Source organism: Stegodyphus dumicola, chromosome 2 (genome assembly GCF_044657685.1).
Source record: "Stegodyphus dumicola isolate Sdum_Otavi_A_Nest chromosome 2, ASM4465768v1".
Classification (NCBI taxonomy): Eukaryota; Metazoa; Arthropoda; class Arachnida; order Araneae; family Eresidae; genus Stegodyphus; species Stegodyphus dumicola.
Window position 1 is genome coordinate 52,336,791 of NC_140769.1, and position 26,266 is coordinate 52,363,056.

At 32.1% G+C, this 26,266-nt stretch overlaps 1 protein-coding gene across 2 annotated transcripts in view; it reads left to right on the forward strand.

Moving 5' to 3' along the window:
• Window positions 1–26,266, forward strand: part of LOC118203430 (agrin-like) — a 686,914-nt gene that overhangs the window by 635,077 nt on the left and 25,571 nt on the right. For both annotated transcript variants that reach the window (XM_085810654.1, XM_085810655.1), the window contains exon 24: window positions 448–681. In XM_085810654.1, the coding sequence (XP_085666780.1) occupies window positions 448–681 (234 nt within the window). The remainder of the gene's footprint in view (window positions 1–447; window positions 682–26,266) is intronic.

Genomic DNA, 26,266 nt, shown 5'->3' on the forward strand with positions numbered 1-26,266 from the left:
TACCTAAATAATCAGATTTGCTGCGAGATACTTTATATCCTTTTCTGTCATTTAGATGCAAATTGAGCATATCAAGAGGAAAAGTGCTTGTTTCACGAATTCTGTTGTGATACTGTATGATTCGCAAAGAATTCCTTTGAATTCTCCCAGTTCAGCTGACTACTGAGATGTCAGCCTAATATTATATAATTTAGGAATACTCTGTAAAAAGGTATACAAGCATAGCTTTCATCACCATTATCTTATTTAATGAGATTCTAGATAACGTTTGATAGTTTAGTTCTATGGAGCACTTCCGTAGGCCTATTGAACTCACATCTATCTTTATTTCACTGACACTTCAGTGTAGTTCAAACTTATGCTCTGATACTTACTGTTGTTCTAGTTCTTGTTTCAGCAGTTCATACTGCAACCAGTTATTTTTAATCATCCAATGCTTTCTCTTAGCTTGTTCGGAAATGGACACAATCGTATAGAGGTGACGTTTCGTACAGAAGCGACAGATGGACTCTTGCTATGGTCGCATGAAGATTTGCCAGTGGTTGGCGATTTCTTGGCGTTGGCTGTAGTTGACAGTTTCCTGGAAGTAAGTTTCAATGCAGCAGGAAATCGAGAACCGCTCCTCATCCGCCACAGCTTTGCAGTCAACAATGGCCAGTGGCATCGGGCCGTAGTTGACAGGTAAGCAGTATTTTCACTGACGGTGGCATAAAATTTTTAATGATCAAATTATAAATGCATTGCTTAAAATCTGAAAAATATATATAAGCTTTCTTCTTAGTAAATTAAATTATTACTTTTCTGTAATAATAGAACTAACTGTTACAGTTTTAAAAAGCATGGGGTTTGTAAGATTCCAGCTGATATTCAGGACGTTTTGCAGCGCTGTTGTTTTTATAAGTATAAGCATTACTTTTAGCATTATCATTTATACTCCGCATAAGACATTTCTTAACATATGTTAAATAATTTCGATACATTTTAATTTGCTTTAATTTTTTAAAGTATATCATTAATGATATACTTTAAAAAATTAATGATTTACTTAATGATATACCCATTAAAAGCCTGGATAGGTGCCTAGCTTTCTATCAAGCCCAATAAATCCTTTTCTTGTCTTTGTGAAGTAAAAACAAAAGTTTGAGGAATTATGGTATAGTTGTAGATCTTCTAAAATCTAGAATTTGGGATTTTTGGTTCTAAGACTAGAGCCTGTTCAATGATCTGCCAATCTCTAACTATGAATACTGCTCTATATTCCATCGAACACTTGCCATTAGCTTACCTCTATGACCAAATTACCAGCGTCCGGGCATTAAGACTGTTAAACATTCCTAGTCTGTACGAAGTTTAGCTACCAGCAAACAAGCTGCCTGGTAGGGAGAATTCATGTTTTCCTCATCTGTAACGTGAATATGATCCAATTCTCCTGAAGTCCTACATCAAGGCATTACTTACTACCTTTACGAAAATAGCTCTCGATTGCTTTGTCATAATCCAAATAATCCAGTGCAGCCCTGCCCTTCCGTCTCATATTTGGGCAATATTAACAAGATCTAGTACAGGCTGACAGTCGGACATTTGTGCCGTTACGAATTTGTTTTAAATGTCATGATATATTACAAAAAAATTCGAGCAATTTAAATTCCCGGAAAAATGAAGACTTTTTGTGTCACCTAACACAGAACTGCATCCAGGGCCTCGTGCATGTATAGACTCAGATTATTATTAAACTAATACGTTCTGAGAACATATTTTATTACTTTATTTATATCTCATTTATTTAAATTTAAAACTTTTCAAATGTTATAAAGTTGTCATGATTGAGTATCTTTCCTGTTCTGTTCTTTTTCGAGTTTAAAATATTTCTTTCAGATCCTTCTAAATTATAAACGGGCCCACAAGCGACCGAGCGGTAAAGTCGCTGAACACTGGTAGTTCGGTCCGAGGTTCGAATCCCGCGAACGGGCTGACTGCATGGGCGTTTTCGTGGTTTTCCCCATGTGTAACGTGTATACGAGACAGTTTTCCTTGGAAAGTCCTCCACGAAGGCATCTTTCCCCTTAGGCAGATAGCCCTAGTGTGCTTTGCCATAATTAAATACACAATACACACACAACATACAAATTATGAATGGATAAACGGCGCATCCAATCATTTTATGCTCAACGCGAAATTTTTTACTTCTGATTTTAACCAGGCAAAAAAATAAAAGAAAACAGCTCAGCTCGAAATTCATTCAACTTTATACCTGATGAATTCCAATGCTCATAAATGTGATGAAATCAATATGATGAAGAAAACCGCGTACATTGATATGAATAAGAAACGTTTAACTGAGGACCTTATTGCTCATTGCTTAAAGACCTTTTAATACATTTTATCTCTTTGGAACAAAATCAATGCTAAATCATTATACATTCTTCCACTTAAATACATCTTGTTTCTCTCTTCTGTTCCTTATTTTTTTAGATTCAGGCTCTTAAACAACTTTAATTAATGTTCTGTCTTCATGGAAGTTTTCATGCTTTCCCCATATATAAAATGAACATGAGCCAGTCTGAAGCCAAGTGTTTTGTGCAAAACACTTGGCTTCAGATACATTTGAAATTTTTATCTTCTTATAAAACAAATTAGAAGCTAGAGTTCCCAGTCCATAATTAACAAAATTGCACTTTTATGAGGCGTATATATTATAAAATAGCCTTTTATGAATTTTTGATGTACTTGTAGAGACTTGGGATTTTCAGGGTTCCATTTTCCAGCTAGAAATACAAACTCCACGAGAGCATGCATGGGAAGTGCGCTATCCTAAGAGATTGAGTTTTGTTACATACTTACAAATTACCTATAAAATATTATAATTTATATTTCCTTATTTATATTTTCTTTTCTTTATTTATAATTAAATCCTATCTAGCTTTTATAAATTATAGTTTTCTTAATATGTTTTGATAAATTACAGATTACGCTTTTACAAAGAGAACGGAATACATGGTGCTCATTACGTATTTTCCGTAAATACGTAATAAGAAGTGGAGAGTACTGAATAAGCAGTACATTAAAACAGCATATTACCAAAACTGTGGGGTGATAAATGATTCATATTCAAACATATTAAATGAAAGTTTTTTAACAATCTAAACTCAATAGCAAGAAACAAAATAGGCATTTACAAATGAAAGTGCCATTTAAATGTTATAATTGAAATTTATCTCAACACTTTCATTTACGCTGCATATAACTTTTGTTCCGTTTGTCGCTGAATAACTAACAGAGACTATTTCATAAAAAATGCGCATTCGTATTTGTAGAACATAATGCAATTATCTCTGGCATCGTTTTCTCGTGATCTTTTTGTTCGTAACTGTAGCTGTCTGGCTTTACTGCTTCTGAATAATAGCTTTCAATGCTTTCAAAAGTCATTAATTTCCTCCTTTAGGTCGTTGTTTCGTATATATTTCTGATAAGTTGGATAAAAGATATAAATATTTCCTTGATGAGAACCAACGTGCTGTTCCTCTAACAGGACGGTTACATGAGGTTTCCTTATGAAAAATACTCCAAATTTCTATTGACAGTCATCTTACGTTAAGCATCGGAATTGAAGAAGCATTAACATTAAATATTTTCCACTATTCTGTAGTGTTTCCTATATCAGTCATTTTAAACATTCATTATAGTTAAATGACATCGTCCAACAGAGTAATATAAAATGTGTCTACAAAGTTTTATGACTAATACAAAGTGCGTCTAAAAAGTTCGGTGAATGTGCCATATGTTAAAACTCGCATTGGTTAGGATGAGACGACCGCGCATACGAATTAGGGAAAACGGCGACTAAGATTCATTAAATTTTTAGTGCATGTGTGTATTGAAACAGTGAGTAAAACGTGTATGTTTCGTTTGTTTAAATGCTTTAACCGAGTTCAGGTCGACCGTCAACTAGCCCAATACCAGATAGCATCAAACGAGTGCAGATGTTTGTGAATGATTGGCGGCTGTCTTTGAAAATGATAGCAGAAAAGTTAAAGATAAACAAAGTGTAAGCACTATTGGTTACGAACGTTTGAAAAAGCAGAATATTTGCGTCTTGTTTGTATCGCACACACTGACAGACGAAAAGAAGCAAACAGCAAACTCGGATGGATACGTCTGGAGATTTCATCGACATATCTGACCAGAATTAGCAATTTGGTCTTTCAACACCCTTCTTATTCTCCAAAAATGGCGCTGACAGACTTTATTTTATTTCCCGTCCTTATAGCCACGAACGGCTTACGTATCGCAGACGTTGCAGATATACATCAACGCATTACCACTATGCTTCGAACATTTCCACAAAAAGCGTTTGCTGACAGTTTCCAACAGCTTTACAACCGATGTCAGAAGTGTGTTGTAGCTAATGGTGACTTTGAAGGATAGTAAAAGTATTTTGTTTGTAACTCTTATTCCCCTTACTTATTGAGATTATTCACCGAATTTTTCAGACGCACCTTGCATTTTTAATGAGTTTCATCAATCGCATTAAAAGGTAACTTAAACTATTTATCGCTAATTTTCTTTTTCGCAAAATTTTGGAATTTCCTTTTGTTAATCCGTTATTTTGATCCAGGAAGCATATACTACTATGAATTTCGAAGCTGAACGAAGAATAGAAATAACGTTTTTCTGTAAAGCGGGAACTACTCGGGATTTTTTCAATCAAATTATGATTGAAGATAAATCTCTATGCTTTGCTTATGATTCTGAGGTAAAAAAAAGCTATCATTTATTTTCGTTTCGTTTGTTTTAGTTTTGTTTACTTGATTATGACATAGCTCTCTAAGCCGTCTTCCTAAGAGGAAGTTTGTTTTCGTAGAGGACTAGTTAGGGTACTAAGTGCTACTATACGATGGATACTGGCTCGTATACACATTGCGCATGGGGAAAAAACAAAAACACTCCTACAGCCAGCTCGTTTGCCGGGATTCAAACTTCGGGCAGAACTAGTAGTGTTCAGAGACTTTATCATTCGGTTGCTGGTGAGCATTTGTTTGAGTTGAAGAAGATTTAACACGATCACAGAAGCCACGGGTCATCATTTTCGTGAGATAATGCTTGACTAGAAACTGCCAGTGGCTAGTGCATTTCACGTTGAAATTGTAATTCATATTATAAAAATAATTCATATTATAAAAATATAAAATTGTAATTCATATTATAAAATTCGTAATGACCAGACTTCTAGATTTTTTCTTCTGCACGACCATTTGCCATTGTAAAATTAATTGCTCCTTAAGAAGTTTTACCAAAGAAAATTTTCACATTTCTCAACTATTCTCCTTACTCACCAGAGTTATCACCTGCATACCTTTTTTCCTAAAGAGAAATCGCTCCCCAAATGTTATTATTCTAATACCACAGATAAAAATGTAAACGTCTTTGATTATTATTAAAAGAAACGTATCTAGAGACTTAAGTTGTTTTCAAAATGAGATCTATGAAGCAGTAAATTAGTTGCATGAATGTACTAATCACTACGTAAAAGGAAGAGGATTGTGTGTTGAAGGCTAAGATGTAAGAGTATTGTTTTCTTCAACTTTCGAATTTTTCATGAAATAGTCTTAAAACTTTGTAAACGGACAATGTGAAATCATTTAGTGTCCTGCAATAGCTGAGACTAGACTGCGTTTCTATTCTTCATGATGTTGCCATATTGTTCAACAAACTCTGCTTAGGAATTAAAAAAACGCAGAAATAGTTGGGTTGGAAAACAGAAGTGTAATTACAATTAATTGGAATTTAAACTATCATTCAAAAATTAAAATTCATTTCGAATACTTTCTGTACATGATTTGTGCCAGTTAATTCTCTAGGAATACAGAAATTCACTTGCATTTATTTTCCCTAATTGGTCTACTTCTGCAGAATAAGTTCTACTATTTCGTGAATACTAATAGATCTTGATAACTCAGTATTCTCGTGAGATATTTCATTTCCTGGGTTTACGGAGGCTTAATGTCACTGGGAATTAATGCTTGCCTAATGGAATAATATTAAGCAGCTAAAATCGCTTTTCCGGTTCGTAATTCGGATGTATTATGTATGAGTTGTTCTCCAGACAAATTGCTGATCTAGTGGCTGATGGAGAATCGAAATATTAAGTCATATCTCCTGCTATAATTTGATGCGATTTCACTTTATCCAATTCAATTTCTGTTACGGTAAATTCTGAAATAATTTTGGTAGTTTTCCATTAATTTTGGAATATTAGTAAAACTATTTGATGCATTTTATTTGCCTACCATTAATTGAAATGCATTTACCCTCATTCCTAATTTCCTAATTCTAATGAATTTCTAATGAATTCTAATGAATTTTCCTAATTCTAATGAATTTATTTACCCTCATTCCTAATATAACACTATGTTACAAAGAATATCGTGCAAGATATTTTACTTGCACCATTTATTTTAATGAATTTAATAACTGCATGTTACATAGATAATTTTAATGAAACACTGTTGAAAGATTTTTCGCGTCTCCAGCATCAAAAAAACCTAATGACTCTACAAGCTTGTTTTCAAAACTATGCAAAAGAAGTAACGCAATTAAATTTAGCTTTCGCCTTAAAAGCTACAGAAAATTATGAAATGTTTAAAGTAGCGTATGAGATTCAGCAACGTATCCCTTCTGGTGGTTTAAAAAACTTAAGAAATAAGCTTTTAAATCCTCAAGCTGCTGTTCCTCCTAGTGCTTTAACTACAGAAATTATTTTTAGATCGTAAAATCTAATGTTGTAATTACTGATTTTGTATCATATGCTAAGAACGTTATTCAAGGTAACCATACTGCACTCTATGTTTCGTTCTCTTTGCAAAATTAAGTATGCGAAAAATGTATAAAGTGTTCGGCTTATCGCTCTTCGAATACAGATACGGCTCCATATGACATTTTGCATTCCCGAACAATTGAAAGGAAAATACCCTGAGTAAGTTTTGACGCAGAAGTAGCAACAACGAAAGCTTTTCTGTAGATCTGTTAGAAACGGATTCGAATACGTTTTCTTCAAAGAAATAACAGTATAAGATTATTTCATTTTAAAGAGATTGTACTGAGTGTGACAAAAACGGCAAGACCACGTATACATCACGTTTTCATGCTGCGTTTGCCAGACCTCCTTGAAAAGCCTACATTTGTAATGCAATTATTAAATAATCAGAATTAAAAAGTAACAATTCAAAATTTATATATGAATGCTAAATTAATGAGTTTCTCTTTAAAAATTGGTAGATGACTTCCTTTTACAATGGCCCACCGATGATGTCCCACATATACTCGAAGGAAGACCAGGTTCTAGAATGTGGTAAATACCAACAGCATGGCAGTAGTATATGCAGCATTCTAGCGTTATTTTATTGGTCTAGCGTTATTTTACTGCAAAATCGCTTCTGTAGCATTTTTTGAAAGTGATCATATCCATGGATTTTAAAATCAACCTAAAGTTGACCTTACAGTGTATAAGTAAGAACAATTAAAGATATTCTTCTTCTAAGCATTTATATCGTTTCACGCCATTATTTCAAGAGAAGGGTCCTTATGGCGTTCTCTCTCGTTAAGACTTACGAGTTATGGCGTTCTCTCTTGTTAAGACTTTAGTTGTTGACCACATGATCTACAGATCAGTCTTTCGACCAGCTCTGCTCCTGACACATGAGTGATATTATAAGTGGAAGAGCGGTATCTTACGCTGAGTCCTGGATGTATCCAAAGATAGCCTTCGAAAGAGATGATTTGGATTCGATGAAAACTTTTGAGGATTTTATGCCAGCCTTTGCTAAAAAAAATTGCGCAGTGTAGTGAATTTACAGTAAATCTATAAATTTATTTTTACAGTAAAATGGAAATATGTATTCTATGAATTATCATAATTAACTTATATTTATATATATTTTTCATTTTAAAATTATTTATAATTATAATCTATATTTCCCATTTTTAAAAACATATTATCTCAAGTCCCAAGTTAAAGCTACAGTCCAGCTGTTGCTAAACGGTTTTGCCTTTCGCAAAGGCTTCATAATCTATTCTCCAAGTACCTAGTAAACCACGGACAGTAGGATTATACATAAATAACGCATTTATTAAAGAAATCGTAATACAAAATCAGAAGTTGTGTAACATGTTTTAAGTACACCTCAGCATAGGTTTCTTTAACTGCGTATTAGCTGGAGGTGGCGCAGATGTTCGGCAAGTTAAGTAAGCTAAGTATATTTTAAACGTAGGAAAACGCAGATTAAGCCTTTCATTAAAACTTTAATAAGAATTCATATAGTGCTAAAAGTGCAACACTTCTCGTCAGAATATTTGTCTTTGGCTATCGGAGTTTTGTAGCCACTAATCTTGTCAGGAACTAATTTGAATAGTTATTCCTCATTCTAAATGTGTAGAATAATTTTTTTTCAAAGCAGATCTGGAATTTATTTTTAAAAAAAACCTTCCTTGTTAAAAGTCTGAGCGTTCTTATTTTGAATGTTTACTCAACTTTACCATCTCCTATAAACTTATTGAAAAAAACAGTATATTTTCCATATTATTTTATTCATAGCATAATAACTTACATCAGACAATCCAAAGAAATTGGTTTTCGTATGGGTATTGGATAGAGCAAATTTCGTAGAAATAAGCCAATAAACTTTGTCGGTAAAGAAATAGTTTTTTTTTTCTTTTTAGAGGTTTTTTTTTTTTTTTTTTTTGTTTTTTTGCTTTACGCCGAAGTAAAATGCACTTATAAAATATGCAAACTCACATTTCAGATTTCATCTGATGCTTTCAAGTTGCATTATACTGTTGGATATAAAATAGAATAAATATTAGATGGATAAGAACATACAATGCATTTCGAATGCTTTTATTTTTCTGAATTATCTCAAGAAATTCTTGTAAATAAAAACTAAAAAAGAAATTTCCTCATCCCGTCCCTTGGAAAAAATAAGTTGAGTTACAAGAAAAGATATATATCTAATGGATACTAGAATTGGATACGCGTATAGTCCTGAACTATAAAGAAGATTTTGAAATCACAACGAATTTGTAACCCACAAGGATTACATGGCTTTTCTTTTTTTTAGTTCATATATTGTTAACTCACTAGTTGGAAACCTTCGGTTCCTGGAGAGTTTCCGGCACACGTAATTATTCAGTAACTAGAAAGTAAAATCCACGCTCATAGAATTATATATAACTTTACAACTGAAAAATCTCTTGAAGAATGCAACAAAATTTAAATTAATTCACGAGTCTAAAATGTAAAATCGAGTAGTATAAATTATTTGGAAAACTTTCTATATTGTCTCCCTAAATTAGACTTTTTTAATAAATAAGCAGCTTAGTTAGTTATATCCGCTTACAAGCTCCTTGAATTCCTGTAAAATGTCTAGAAAAAAGTATTAAATATGATGTTTTTAATCGCGAAAGGCCACATTTCTGACAAAATTGGTAGCATTTCGAAAATTCCGGAAATCGTGAACAGGGCTACATCGTTCAATTTAGTAATTATATTTAAAAAATTTTACCCCTCCGTTCGCAATGATTTTATAGTTAAATTTTTAACAGTGCCCCTAAATGAGAAGTCTTTTGTAACGTTTCCTTTCAAATTTTAATAATTGCTTAATGCATAATGTTTAAATTAATGCAAGTATTTTCATTTCTTATTGAAACCGGTTTTTCATTATTTCATATAATTTATTATCTTTGATAGGTAATATGCACATTAGCGACTTTTCACACTTAAACAGTAACATATATACAATAATATTACTGTGTCTTTATGTGTGATTTTTAATATGTTATGTTTATCATTTGAGCTGTCTCTTCAGAAATAATGTACACCACGTATTTTACCTTTCTCGGGTTTCAAGCGGCAAAGGGAAAGAAATACGCAAATAAATGCGGTTTTTCTGATCTTTAGTTTCTTTCTTGAACTTTGCGGTGTTATTCAGTAATTCATAGAGAGGAAGGAATCTGTATCTTCTTTCTTGAGCTGTTATAAGCAACGGAAAAAATACCGACAAAAAATAATTATAAAATATTGCTGTCCTAATAAATAAAATAATGAATGACAAAGCTAATAAATAAAATATAAAATAATGAAACTCATAAAAAATATATGCTATTTTAGAATCTGTATACATTTATTTCTTTATTATTTTATTTTTTCATCCCAAGAATTTATCATATGGGGATTCAGAAAAATATAATTTCTGCAAAACTACAAAATAGTGCTGCATCATCAAATATTGCTATAATCTACATTTTTTATTTGCTTACGCACAGCATTTTATTCACTTACTATGCAAAACTGATTTTTTTATTTTTTTTTTTTTGTATATTTTGACAAGATGATTCTTATATATATATATATATATATATATATAATCGAAACAGAAATTGTAAAGCTAACAAGTAATGAGACGTAAGACCTATTTGGTCTTAAAAATTTTTTGCGCATAATGCTGCAGAAATATATGAAATAATAGGTAGAAACTTTGCAGCGATCTTGCTAAAAAGTTACCAGGAGCTGTAGCTCCACGAAATAGTTTAACGCTGTATTACTAAAATATTAACAAAGAAGAAATTTTTAAAAAAATATTAATCTGGAAAAAACTGGAAAAGAACTGCTTACACGCGAAATAAAACTGTCAAAAAACAATGTAAGACATGCGAATGCACGAAAAAACTAATCTGACCGTTGTGATATGTGAAAAGTTTATACACATAAAAATAGATTGACGGAAAAAAATATTAAAACATAAAATGCAAAAATTATAAAGAAAACATAAATTGCAAAATTATAAAAATACAATAATTACAAAGCGGAAAATGGTAAATTAACCCACTCGAACCCTCAACCAGGCTTTTGAAGGGGAAAATGATTGAGTGTCGAACTAGGCCAAATACCATTACGCGTTTCGCCGAAACAGACCATTGAAGCTCTTGTTTGATGAGTAAATTTTTTTTAAAAAAACATGAATTGTCCCGCAAAAGAATCTTTTTTGGAGCTTCAATTCTCTGTTCCTTTTTCCCGACGCGTCCGCAGAAAAACACATTAAGGTGTTAAAAAAGTTAAATGCAACTCCGAGCAATGCAAAATTAAAATCAAAATAAAATAAATAGAGGTCTGCTATTAGTCAAAATTACAATAACGTACGGGCTGGTCCTGCATAGCTTAAAGAAGAAAAAACTTTTATAAAGATAATGGTACTGTAATCAAATTAATATGCTATTAAACTTGCAAGAAAACAAACGCCGTTGGGTCTTGGGTGCAAATCCCCTCCGTGCCCTACCAACCTTCCTTCTCCTCGTGTGACGTAGATGGGTGAAACAATCTAATCTGTATAGGCCAATTGGCTGAGATTGCAGTTTTGGCGGGAACTCTTATCCCCCCCCCCTTTTTTAAAATTGTGTGTGAGAAACGCGAAAAGACATGGAAAGTACTCAAAATGGCGTCAGTCAAGTTGTTAGAAGAACAAAACTGCTTCAAAGAAGTGAAAATGGCTAATTCAGCTAAGATTACTTATTTTGGCCACAAAAGAAAGAGTAAAATGGAAATAGTCATTTGTTAATAAAAGTCGTCATTCTTCAAGCTAGAGGGCTGTCAAGCTACTATGAAAAATGTAAATATATATATATATATATATATATATATATATATATATATATATATATATATATATATATATATATATGTCTGTGTGTGTGTGTAAAAAAATGAAGGCTTTGCAATATTGACGACGTAGAGCGTAGAAGGCTGAGTCCGTAATGAATAGCAAGAATTCTGATGACACAGCATGCTGAAATGCCGATCCACAATGAATATGAAACTGGCAGCCGAGACATAATAAATCATTTTATTACAGTAAACGTGTTGCGGCCACAGACAACTTCGCACATTATTTGTGCCTATCCAAAATGTTTAAATTTTTTCGATAAATTCGCAATAAGAAGAGAGCAGCAGGCAGAAGTCCACCTAGGTCGAAGGGTAGAAAGCAAGTGCGTTATTTTCAGGATGTAACCTTGTAGAGACATTAGTTTATGTCGAAGCAGAATACATAAAAAATAAGCAATACCCTCGCGGACCTCTCGAATACGCGCCTAGCGTGCTGACCACTACCTCACGAAGGCATGCATGCTAAGAAGGCGGGTGAAATACTTTATAAGCTTAATTTAGAATGAGTTAGTTTTGGTTCTCAATGCATTTTGATTGGATAGTTTTAATACTGCAGTAAGACTATTTTGGGCTGTTTCAGTTTTAGTTCTTTTTGCATCATCAGAACTATGTAAAGAGTCATATGACATGGATTAGTCTCAAAATGGCGCAGTGCCCAGAGAGATTACTATTTTTAGTATAGAGAAGGGAAATTAATTTACTCTGCTAATTTAAATTATAATTGATCTTTTACATAACCTTTATTTTTCTTACATATACGTGTAAGTCAAAATGATTCTGATATATATATATATATATATATATATATATATATATATATATTTTCTTCTAAACGCTGTCTTTCTATTTGTGAAAAATAGAAGAGCGCGTTTTTTCCATTTCTGGGAATTTTGACAAAACTTGTAAACGCTCGCTTTCTCTCTATTTACGTCATACATCTATACAGGTATATATTTTGGCTCTAAAACCTTTACAAGAGTATTAAGAGGTTCAAATATGTGTCAAATAAACTAAATAATCTAGTTTGCTCATACTAATCTAAAATGTTCGTTCGTAAAAATTTCCACGCATTTAAAATTAACTGCTTATTTTGGTTTAGTTAACAGTGCGCATATTTAGATGCATGCTCTAAAATTCTAATATTAATTTTGGAGATTTCGTAAATGCGATCAACGGTAGAAGATTGTACTTAGCAACCTGTTACAATTTTTATTCAAACTTTCAAGCAAGAAATCTTTTTTTTTTCTTTTTCTCTGGCATTTGGTGAAATGGGATATGTGTGTGTATGCGAGAACATAGTCATCAGTTTGGGATTAGTTAATGTTTTTAAATTTTAGCATGAAATGGAAGACAACTCACTAAATCACATTTCTAACAAATGCAATAATGTTTCTTTCCAAAGCCCGATTTAAATATTAGTAAATTTACACAGTAAAGTTTCTGTAGCTCAAAAAATAGCATTTAAAATAAGATTGAAAATTAGGGAATGTTTCCCGACGTATAAAATGAACTTTCCTTTTCCCAAGGATTACTGTACTGAAGTAGCTTATATTTTTCACGCAGTCGTTTGGAACTCAATACATTAGTCAGGTATTTTGATCTAATAGCATTCTTATTAGCATATGCTCTCAATTGACATGATTCCTTATTCTAATTTATTTGTTAATAAAATATATTTGCAATAAACTAGTTAAAATACTAAAAAATGGCATGCCTCTTGTGCACCGGCAGATAAGATAGTTAAATCTGAAAACTAACTATTTTTCCAAAATGAAACTAATTTTATTAATTTATTACTTTTTAACTGATCTCAAAATTTACTTTTTAACACACTGATATTTCCTGAATATAGTTTCACTTATCCTGATAACAAACAAAGTTTATTTAACATGGCATTAAAAATAATAATTTCATTTTAATCATCAGGTATTCCATTAAGTCTAAACTAGAATTGAAATTGTGCAAGAGAGAAAATAGATAGCAATCAACAGTTTTTTAATTCTTCGATATTTTTTTTAATTGTTTACAGAAAAACAAGCAAGTTTGAGACTCAATAGGGGAGTCTTTAATTAAGGAGTTACTGCCAAACAGTGGTTGGTATTCATGTTAAATTTAGGAAAGCGAAAGACGCATGCAACCAGTCTGTTCGCAGACAAACTCAGCAAAAAGAACTATACTCAAAGCTCTTATTTGGTTGCAACAGATGGCATACAATTTTAAAATTTAAACAGAACAATGCATATATTCTCTCCCATTTTTCATGACGGCAGAAAAGTATGCATATTTCCCCACTAACGTCCTTTTTTCCCTTTCTTCTACTTCCACGATAGGGAAAATGAGTAAAATATTTTCTTGTTCATGTAGAGATCAATTTTTAATCGACAAAACGAGACTCTAGGTAATGAGAAACCTAGCAGAAGAAGAAACAATAATAATAACAGTAGATTTTCTCCATTTTTATTTCTGTTATTGTGGATTGCATATTAAGGTTCTCACGTCTAGCAGATTATTTTGAATTAGTTATAAATTCAAAGACCACAGCAAAAATATGATGAATTTGCATTTACGAAATTTCTGAGTTTTATGATACCTGAGGAAGCGAAGAATACATCAAGTTTTAAATATGCTAATATTTTAGTTCGTTTAATATTTTGCAAATACATTGTAATGAAAAAGCGAAACACAAATTTAAAAATATTTATATGCTTTCCAGTTCGAAACATATGATTCTGTAAAAACGATATTCACTATATTGACTATATAATTGATGTTGTTGTCTTGTCCATATTACATGGAACAATGGTTGCCAGAACCTACTCCGAAGAGAGGTTGGACTTTTGAGGGAGAGCACCCAAGGGGGATCCGGGAATTTCCCACCTCTCTCTCTCCCCTTCTACCAATCCACGCGAGAGGACTTTAGGCTCGCAGCATATTTTAAGTGCCGCCATGCCCATCGACACTATACATTTACAAGCATCCATATCTTACCCAGGATTCGAACCCGGGCCCTTCAGTATCGTAGTAGGCTATCCTAAACACTATACAGTCTGGGCGACTAACTATATAATTAAATACTGCGATTAAAGTGTAACTACGAACCTCCTCGCTTCACAAATAATTCATTTCCAAAAGATTATCTCAACAAAAATTGCCTCGAGGAACGGTTTCCCCAGTTACCAACACTGAAGGCTATTTCAAGTAAGATTTCTTGCATAATTAAAACTCAGAGATTTTCGGAAACATCATTTTAATATTTTTCATTGCTTAATTCTGAAAACAAAGCGTCATAGCAAGGGGTTTACAGACAATAAATTCGGCGTGGAGGAAATTATAATTAGATTGAGTTGCAGGTACAGAACTTGAGAACTTTGGTACTTGAGATGTTTTTTACTTTCGATAATATTTTCTTTCTAGGCAGAAACCTGGGCTAGGAAATTAACAACAAAGATATGGAGAAGTTAGTAGAGAGAGAAATAAAAATTAGCTCAAAAAAAAGGAACTAAATGTTCAGAAGCAGCAAAAAAGGCGATTGTGGAACAATAGCTTCAGAAGAAGACGAAGAAAGAAAAATAACTCCCGTTCTTTGATCCGCGAAATTTGTGCCAAATAGATTTAGATGCAATGTTTTCACTTCACGATTTAATCGTGATGAAGCAGTAGCAAGCTACAGGAAAATATTTTCAATAACAGTGCGATATCTCGCTTTAGAAATAGGGCAAATTTTGAGTGAAACAAGAGCACAATGAGTCTCAAGCAGAGCTGCCTTTAGATACAAGGAGAAAATAAAAGAATATGCTGCCTGAAGACTATAACCTCTTCTTTTGATGGAAGAAAATTGCGCATGTCATCTCCTTTGTAAAGTTACAGTAAAATTAAAATTCGTCTATTTCATCTGATTAATTATATATGTATATTAATCCCAACATCAGTTAGTTACGTAGTTTGGTATTTATTTCTGCTTATTTGATAATTTCCTTGTATGACTCTTTTTCTTTTGTGAAAAGGAACCCTAAAACGAGTGAAATAACACCAGAAGTACAAAATCATCATAAAATTGCTCAAAATGGAAAATTTATGCGTGAAACATTAAGTCAGGCTACTGTAGAATATGTTGTAAATAAATTTAAAACGACTGTAATTGGTAAAAACAACGTATCCTTCTAGGAGACAGCTAAGCAAGACAGAACGATTCCTTTCGAAGAAAATTATATTAAATTCTTTTATGAACTATTCTTTGATTGCAACAGAGATTGGGGAAACTAACTGAAAAGGAAATAATTTCATATTAATTAGAAATTTAATTTAAAATGTCCGGATATTGCATCTGAGTAGCTAGACGAAAGCCATTCATAAATAAAACTAACAGAGAGAAGAGATTAGAATTTGCTGAAGAGTTCATTGCCAGGTCTAAAACATTTTGTCACTAGGTGATACTTTTTTTAGGAAGGGGAGGTAACTCAAATTTAACATTTGGCAATCAGATGGACTCAAGTTAATATGAAAAAAAGCTAGCTTCGATAATTTAAATATGCAACCAATGATTAAACACATTGTTGGAAATCTAATAATGTGCAGACGTATAGCTGCAAGTGGTGTTGTAAGCTTCTACATAAATGATATTATTTTGAATCAGGATTGCTATTTGAACATTTTTTAAATTAAGTCAGTTTGACTGAGTCTTGGTTTAAATCAATTTGACTGAACTGGTTTTAGAATTGCAAATTATATTTCTAACTGTCCACATTTCTTCTCATTCAGTAAGGTACCCTGGACACCTTATTCGCCGTTGGTTTTCAATAAAATTTATTTTATGGTGTTTCTAAATTATATTATGAACGGCAGATTTTTCACATTTACTATATTAGTTATTTTTCTCTCAGGGTCTTTTAATACTCCAGTGAGAAATTTTAAATTTTCTTACATCAAAAGCAATCTCAGAAATGTTTCGGTATACAAAGTAGCTCCTTAAACTTCAGATTTTCTACTTTTAAAATCCTTTTTTCCAGGTGTTTTGCAAGGAATATCTGTTATATTTGTCTCTGTATAGTATTTCATATCGCAATGATTCAAAGCATTTTTAATTTAATTACATACTTAAAATGTAATATTTATTTATTACTTTTAATTAAAGTTATGCATTATAATGTGCTTCGTAAGGTATTCAGATGAGAAAAGTAATAAGAAATTTTATTTTTGAATAATATCTGATATTTTATTCATAAATGCTTAAACGTTTCCTAAGGCCGAATACATTTTGAGTAACTGTATTTAATAATCTATTACTTATAAGTTTAATGAGCATATATGCTCATTAAATTATCTGTTAATTGATTCATTAAACAATTAACAGACTTTTCCGATTTCATTTCAAAGTAAATTTCAGTTTCCTCAAATTTATGTGCAATAAACACAATCTAAATTTTCCAAATTGTCATGGAATACAAAAATGTAAAAGGATTTTGAAAACTGGTTATTATAGTTTGCAAATCAAATTATATTATAACACAGAATTTTTCGGCTTGCAATAATAGCTCATTTTAACATTTTAGAACTCTTACATTTACGAATTTAATTTACGAGTTCCAGTTTAAGTTAAGAGTTCTACAATTATTATCTGCTACTTGCACTCGTTATAATTAATAGGAAAATAATTGAGATATTTAAATATTAATGATCTTAAATATTGCTTCTGTTTCTCATAGAAATACTCTTCGTGTAATCAGTAACCGATATTCTCTCCACGTTCTGAAACCTGATTAGTTCGAGTTTAAAGTTCTCCCTATTCAACACTGAACATCAAATTAGGTAGACTCTGTATCAAATTCATTAGTGTTGGCAGTTGCTGACCTAAATTGTTTGATGACTATTGTCCTTTGCGGAATTGTAGAAACCTGTTACACCTCGAGGCTTTGGGCTCATTAGGCTATGAACACGTATTTCATTGTCACGTAGAAATTACGCTCAAGAACTCACTACTCATAGAAATCGGCAAACATGATCTCATTTGTTCCGTATTATCAATCAATATCCTGAACAGGAGCAAACCCAAGCGATCCAAAAATCGATAATGTTCTTTTTTTTTTACTCACCGAATGTCCAAAGAAATGGTTTTGCTAAGAATAATCTTCCGAGTGTGTAACAAAGTTTTCATTGAGGAGTTTTTTGGAAGTAATTAATATGAAAATGCAATTAACTACAACTTCGTGGGAAATATGAGTAGATTTTACGTGTATCAACTATTCAAGGAAATAATTTTTCCAGAATAATATTCTAAGTTTATGATACAATTATTATCGATTAATTTTTCAAGTAGTATTGTAGAGATATTAGGTATAATATTTTAAAGCAGGGGGTGTGAAAAATGGGCAAAGCCCTCGTCGGGAATCGAAACACGGACCTCTGGAATGCGCGCCCAGCGTGCTGACCTCTACACTACGAAGGCAGGCGAAAAAGGCGGGAGAAATACCTTATATACTCCACCCTTTAAAGGGCGACTGAAGTTTTTAGAGGACCCAATCGACAAATTCTGGGTGTGGAGAATCATCATCCACCACACTTTTAGTTTGGGCACCACTATATTGACATTAGGTATTTTTTTGAAAGCATGAGATGTGAAAAATGAGCAACGCCTTCGCCGGAAATCGAACCACGGACCTGTGAAATACGCGCCCAGCGTGCTGACCACTACACTACGAAGGCATGCTAAGAAGGCGGGAGAAATACCTTATAGTATAAGAAAGTAATGAATCTTCGTGGAAATTACGAAGAGTTAATATTTTCAGTAAAAATGACGTAGGTCCAATATAAACTTTACATGTTAGTAATACTGTGTTCATCAGATATCAATTTTATGAATACTTTGGTTTCCTATAGACCAATGGTTATTTGCTTTCTTGTCATTATATTACTTCATATCCATTTTTTGGATTATTGTTTACCTTTAGATTTTAATACATACTAAAAAGTGCTTACAGTATTGATATATTTTATGCATAACGTTGAATCAGTAAGTCTATTTTATTTTTCATTCTATGTATATCTAGGCAGAGTATACAAAAAATGATTAAAATAGAAAGCCTCTACAATGGCTCTTTGAATATTATAGGTAGACCAATAATAGAATATTATGAAGATATGCACCAAAAATTACGATCTCCAGTTATAAAAGCAACAGAAAATGCAACTAAATGAGTGTGGTTTTATTAGTAGGATCCTTTAAGTATGAAGTTCTAATTTATGATGAAATATTTATGACATGCATTTGCGTATTCATTAAATATATTATGAAATAAATGCGGTAGTATAAATGTGTGTTATCAAACAAGATGAATCGACGCGAAGCAGAATCTATATTTCTTTTCTAGAATCCTTCGTTCCGCATCACAGACGTGAACGAATAATTAGAATCCAAGAAAATATTTTTCAAAATCACTAGTTTTGCTTAATAATATAAATATAATATAATTAATATATTATATATTTCGATAAATTGACAATAGTTTTGTACTTACATGAACTATTTTGCTTTTATGGTTATTTATGTATACTCTATACATACACATCATAAGAAGGAAAGCTTTCAGATTTTGTATTGCTCCTAAAGAGGTGTTTTTTAACGTATTGTGTGCTACTTTTATTTATTAAATATCATGTTCTTTGCACCTAAACCACTTGAAATACAATTCAACAGCAATATCACAAAATATTTAAAAACAGCATATATTTAGAGTTTCCGATACACAGTCGAGCGCGCTGGAGATAAAAATGTTTTTTCCCCCTTACAATGCTGCCAACTTTGACATCTTTGATATCATATACGAAATCGAAACTTTGCTAAAGCTTAACAAAATATGAAATAATATACATATAATACAATATAATAATATATATATAATAATATACATATAATATATATATAGTAATAATATACATATAATAATATATATAATACAACAAATTCAAAATTCGGGCGTCTAAGTGCTCATGTTCGGGTGAAGGGTTACGTTATACAAAATTTGATGGCTCTAAGTACTGTCGTTTTTCACAATGCGAGAAACATACATACATTCCTACAGATTCTTTATTATTTCACTGGTAGTTCTGTCAGAGGTTCGAATCCCGCGAACGGGCTGGCTGCATGGGCGTTTTCGTGGTTTTCCCCATATATAACGTGTTTACGAGCCAGTTCCCCTTAAAACGTCCTCCAGGAAGGCATCCCTCCCCTTAGGCAGATAGCCCTCCAGGCTTTGCCATAATCACACACACTTTATTATTTTATTTCTTTAATTATAATACAGGTAATATTTGGTAGCAACAATTTAAAAAGTGATTCGCCGTTTATAGTGAATAGCAAAAAAATACCGTTTTGAGAGTAGAGACTAATCGCCTTTCTGAGCTAACGCTCCTTTGGAAAAAAAAGGGGGGGGCAACTCTGCATTTTTTGCTATACCGGGCCGATTGATAAAGTTTATTTTGGGTTTTCCATGTCTCGAAAAAGCGACTTAGGCTATATATTAGACTTATATATAGCACTGTTCTAACATAGGTACTTTGACACAAAATCGGATTTTTTCCAAATATGGCATACCGGATTCGTATTTCGATTCTATGCTTAAACATTAAAATTTGTAAAATTCCATCCTAAACTTATCGAGAAGTTTACAAATTTATCTGGACGCACTTTTTTCAGATTGCGCCAATTATGGCCCTTGGCGGAATTCTTATTTTATGATAACCTATTTTCCTTTTGCTTTCATTATGCACAAATGGGGAAAAAACGATGCATTTCAAATTACTTTAACAAAGTGTGCAAACCACATTCGGCTTCATTATCGATTGTAACAAGTATGCCAAACTCCAAAACGTGCCAATATATAAATTTCTTATATCTTGGGAAATGCTGAATAAATAAACTTTGAATTTTTGCAGGTACGTCTAGACATCTAGTACTTTAAGCTGACGGTAAAACTGTTATAGGTTATAATTCAAAAACGTTTTCGAAAAATTTATATAAATTAGTGAAAAAATACAAATTTAAAAAATAAATCAGAAAATATCTGAGAATTTTATTTGGATTGAACCTAAGTTTCGAATTGTGAAAGAAGAAATCTCGAAAGTTTAATAAACAATGAGATATTAATAAAAATGTATCAAATTCAATTAACATTGAGAAGCTAAACTTTTGAGAGCTATTTTTAAAAACTACTCGTGCGATATTTACATAACTTTTCACTTTGGCAAAATTTGAGTGATAATCGAATTGAGTAATTAATTGAGTAGACATGAAATACGCAAAATCGGCATCTCAATTCAAAAAAAGTCCGAATTTTATGTCAAAATAACTATGTTAGAACAATTTGCTATATATAAGTCTGATATATATCCTAAATCGCGCTTTCGAGACATGAAAACGCAAGTTACATTTGGCCAATCGGCCGTACAGAACGGGGTATAGAACTGTCTCCGTTTCGTGTATGTGCACAGTGTATGTTTAGGCAGCTATTGAATTCAAGATTTGTAATTATTTTAATATCACTTCCATACGAATCTTGAATATTATTTCGACTTATTTCAGTACTTATTATGACTTTGCATATCAGCAGTACTTTTCATGAATCCACAGCTTAATGAGATCATATGTTTTTGTAGTTTTATTTAGGCATTAACTTGCCTTCTAGTATTATTTCTTCCTATTTGTATGTTATCCGAGCGCAAAGAGATTTTGTAATGCGTATAGCAGCAAGAAATATGATGAGAAGTAATTAACAGCAAGAAATGTGACAGAGTTCTTGTTAAGCTAAGTAGTAAAACATTGTAATAAACATAAGCGCAATATATCGCAAGCAACAATTTATAAATCTTTGAAACTACATGTATGAATAATCTGAAATATTTAACCGAAAATCTAGCCACAGTATGGATTCTCATTGGAATGAAGCCATTGCTGAGAAAGAATGCGTTTGTTACCCAAATAAATTTATATTTTTTTTAAAAAGGCTTAATGACTTATTTTTTATACATGTAATATTTTTCATATTTTGAGATTAACGTACTTTACATTTCGCAAACAGCTTAAATATTATAAACATTTATCATGTTTATATGAATACTTTGTCAGCACTATATTAGTATTTTGTGAGTGTTGTGTAGTGATTATATAAGCCGCGAATTTCTGCTACTTGTGTGATAATTCTGAACAACTCGTACATTTTCTCAGTCTAATTTAGTCAGTTGTCCAATAATATCTTGGATTTCTCTTTTCATCAATACTTTAAGTCTTTTATCTCACGAAGAGTTAGGAGAAAGATTCCAAATCAAGAGCTCCTCATCAGCCATTCCACTGAAATGACGTGCATGAATTACCAATGAGGCACAGTTGATGGGGTATCATTTCGTACATTAATTCCCAAGTAAGTTCTTCGCTCGTGTGATAAGACAAGATATGAATACTAAAAGAGATAAACTCTCGAAACTGTTAAGAATTTGAAACACAATTCATATCATTCGTTTATGGAATTTCGGGAGTTTTACATCGAAGGAAAAACAGAGATTTCTTTCCAGCATTAATTTAACATACTCCTCTCAACAGCTTTTATACAGATGTTTTACGTAGTTTTTTTATTATATACATAAATCTTTGACAGCTGTTATAAAATTATTTATTTCAGCATGAAATATGCTTTATATTCCTCGGATTAGTTGATATCCTCAGCTAATATTTTAGTTTCTCTTGTCATAATTGTCTTTGTACCCTGAAAAATTCTAAATTTGAAATTCAGTCATTTAGAAAAATATCAGTTTGATACATTGACCTCATTTCTCTTCCACTGAAATGCTAAATGCATATTTCATGTAGAAATTCATAGCAGTTTTAAAGATATATTCTATTTTAAGGCCAAAAGGCAAACTAGTGGCAATAAACAATTATTCAATGTTCAGTTTGAAAAAAGAAGTAAATCAGTTAAGAAATATTGATAAAAATCTATAAAAACTCTGAAATATTTATAAAAATCTTTCTTAAATACGACTAGCGTATTCGGTTGGTAATTGGAAGATATTAAACTCGAATCTCCGTGATGACACGTGACTTTTTTCAGTTCCTCTCTCAGAAAAATCTAATAGCATCTATGGTGACACTCAAACTACTGAGACGCAAAAGATAACTCCTCATCACCTCATCCCCACTCCACAACTTCATTTCATACTGCCCATCACAGCTGCAGTTAGTGGACTACTAGTAAGCTCAGAAGGGAGCAAACTAAGGAATAGGTACGTTTTACTTCCTTGTACGAAGTAGAAAGGAAGCATTGTAATCACGAAAAGTTTCAGGCAATATATTTCAACGAAAATATCCATTTTGACCGCTATCGAATGCAATTTAACGATGTTTTTGCGTGACATCTGTACGTAAGAATAGAATAAAAGACTCTTTTCCTACAAAAAAAATTGTAAAACTGTTTAAAATTAATTCTGACGAGAATTTTTCGTGGTGTCTGTACATACGTACGTATGTATCTCCCATAACTCAAAAACGGGCAGCCTCAGAACATTGAAATTTTGTATATAGGACTAATATAACATACAAAGGTGCACCTAGTATTTTGGTTGCAATCAGCCTCACCAAACGCATATAAATATATATATATATATATCCACTCTGTTACCCGGCTCAGTGATCTCAGTTTCTTTACTCTTATATGTTTGTAAATTGTGCATTTTTTGCTTTAAAAATGATTGAATTATGTTGTTCTTATCTTCCGGGTAAGGTTTTTATGTCTATAGGAAATCTGCAAGCAATATTTGTAGAATTATCAACAATTTAAAAGCTGTTTGAGTGCGGTTAAGCCTAATTTTTAAATAACATGGCGGATATGTTTGTTTACATGTGAAACAGCAGAATAGTAGATTTGTTGCCAATCTAGACAGACTAAGCTTCGCAACAATAAAGATAACGCCTTAATTTATTATTGAGAATTAAATCTTGCATAATCCTTTCTGGAATGTTTTCTAGGAAATAAGTGTTTAAGATTTACTTCGTAGTTTTTAATATAGATATTAAAAATTATAGAGTTTTATGTATTTTTGCCGTGTCGCGAAGTGAGAACGGAATTAAGTGAATGAGAAATACTGAATCGTCTGGTAAAATATGTTTCTTTTTTGTTTTGTTTCCTTAATTTCTTTTATACATCGTTCTAACTTTATTATAGTATTTGAATAGAACATGTGGCAACGATAAGATAATTCTTCAAATGGTGTAAATTTTGTGCATTCTGAGTTATAATATGACTTCATTTTCTTTACTTATAGATTTACTTATCAAATTACAAAGCGCTATGGACTTTGTTCCTGCTAAAGCAGGTAGATTTTGTAATTTTTACTCTTGTGAAACGTTTCAATGTACTGCAAATTGTGTTTTTCATCATTTTACTTACTAATTATTGCTTATCAGAAGAATAATTTTTATAAAATTTTTAAAATGCCTTACACTAACATCCTGCAAGAGATGGAGCAACCAGAGCTCCAGTCAACTAAAATGCTTTTGATCCCTACTAATAGATGGCGCCACACGAGCACCTCATTTGTCAAAGTTTACTTATTCTACGGACGGCGGCACAGGAACCTCCGTCGCTAGTAATCTCTGAGTTCTAGCCGAACATGTGTACAAGTACTTCCATATTATTGAATACAACTTACTCGAATCTTCAAGCATTTAAAAGTCAAGTATCATATATTGGTAAAGGCCGTTAATGGTCGATTGCCTCTTACTAAGTGATAAGACATAGTTATAATATGAACGAAATATTAAGTGAACCTAGCGCTAGAGTGTCGCTATGGTAAACAAATATAGTGAATTTTAAAGAGTGCATTTATTCTACTGTGGTTTATCCGCTGTCGACGAAGTAGATTTAATTCAATCCAATAGGTATAAATGAAATGCAAGAAAAGTGAGTATAATTTAATACTCCGTACAAGGAAGTCATGTGGTGTACACATCAAATTTTTTTTTCTAACGATAATGCGGCAGCCATCGATTGAGCTTATTTAGCTTTCAGGTTAAAAGCCCTATTATCGTAACTATCTCATAACTTATATCTTAATAATATCCGCCATGTTATTTATTTAGATACGCTCGTGTCATATCTGCTGAAATTGGCCTTGGGATGCGAACTAAATAAGTATTTGCAAAGATGGGAACTTATTGGCCAGTTAATAATTAGAGATCTATCAGAGGAAGCCAAGATGCAGTATACTGACACAACTCAAAGAATTAATGATTTTTATGAAATTTCATCTCGCTCACTTTGTAAAGGATTTTCTCCTTCTTTACCGCATATCTTCATAGCTTAATTGGAAGCATGTCCGGCTGGCAAACGGAAGGGCCGAAAGTGGAATCCCAGTGAGCACACTGCTCCTTTTTCATGCTTTCGACTCCGAAATAAAATTAATGACTATATAAGTAGTGTTGGAGCTAAAATGTGGCGGACGATAATTCATTATCATTTAGATTTGGCGACTGGGCCTCCGTCTCCTCAATCGCCCTCTAAATGGAGGCAATGTTTCCCTTTCTTTGGCGGTTTCCTTCATTTTAGAATTGGAAACACGAACAGTTGGTAGCTGAAAGGTCCGGTAATAATTGCACGTAAGTTTGCTATAATAAGTAAACTTTTGTATTCTTAAATATAAATTAAAAGTCTAGAATCAATTAGACTAGAAGCTTGCAAAATTAGAAACTTAACTAGGAAACTAGGAATAACCTTGTTAAAATCATCAGGTTTGACTTTAATATCTTAAATTTAAATAATACCTATTAAATTTTAAAAAATGTTATTAAAAATTTCTCTTGATCATGAAACTCGAATTTAAAGTATTTTGAAAAATTATCCGACGAACATGCTAAAATGAATGGCACCTTGTAAACACCAAAAATAGCTAAAATAATTTTAAGGATTCAAACATAAATAAACTAGAAATCACTATATTACTTAAAATGAAATTTAATAGGAATATGAAACAATATGCATTGTTATTAGTAGGATTTATTTTCTGCCCCATTTTGAAGACTGAATACAGAAATTCAGCTTCATTATTATAAATTTAATGTTATTACTAGATAGGAAAAACAAGTTTTCGTTAAAAAAAGAACAAGGATTCTTATAAAAAAGAAGTAATTTTAGGAATATTTGGATAATTCAAAAGCTCTGAAGAGATATCAGATATTTCTTGGAACACTCAAAACAGAATAATGCAGAATCACACTAAAATCTCCACCAGTATATAATTTTCAAAAAATTATCCATGTGTTAAATTTTATAAAAATGGGGAAGAATATAAAAACACAGTTATTATAATTCTAAGGCACAATCTATTCCCTTTTGGACAAGTATCCATTCACTGCCAGTTGTTTACTACGATAAAAGTCTATAATTTAATATGGTCGCACATTTGGCATGTAGTGCCAACTGAAATAGCCTTGAGCCTAGGCTCGAATCCCGAAGAACGCATATTTGTCTGTTAAGATACAGTATCTGTGAAGATGCAAACATTTAAAATACTGTC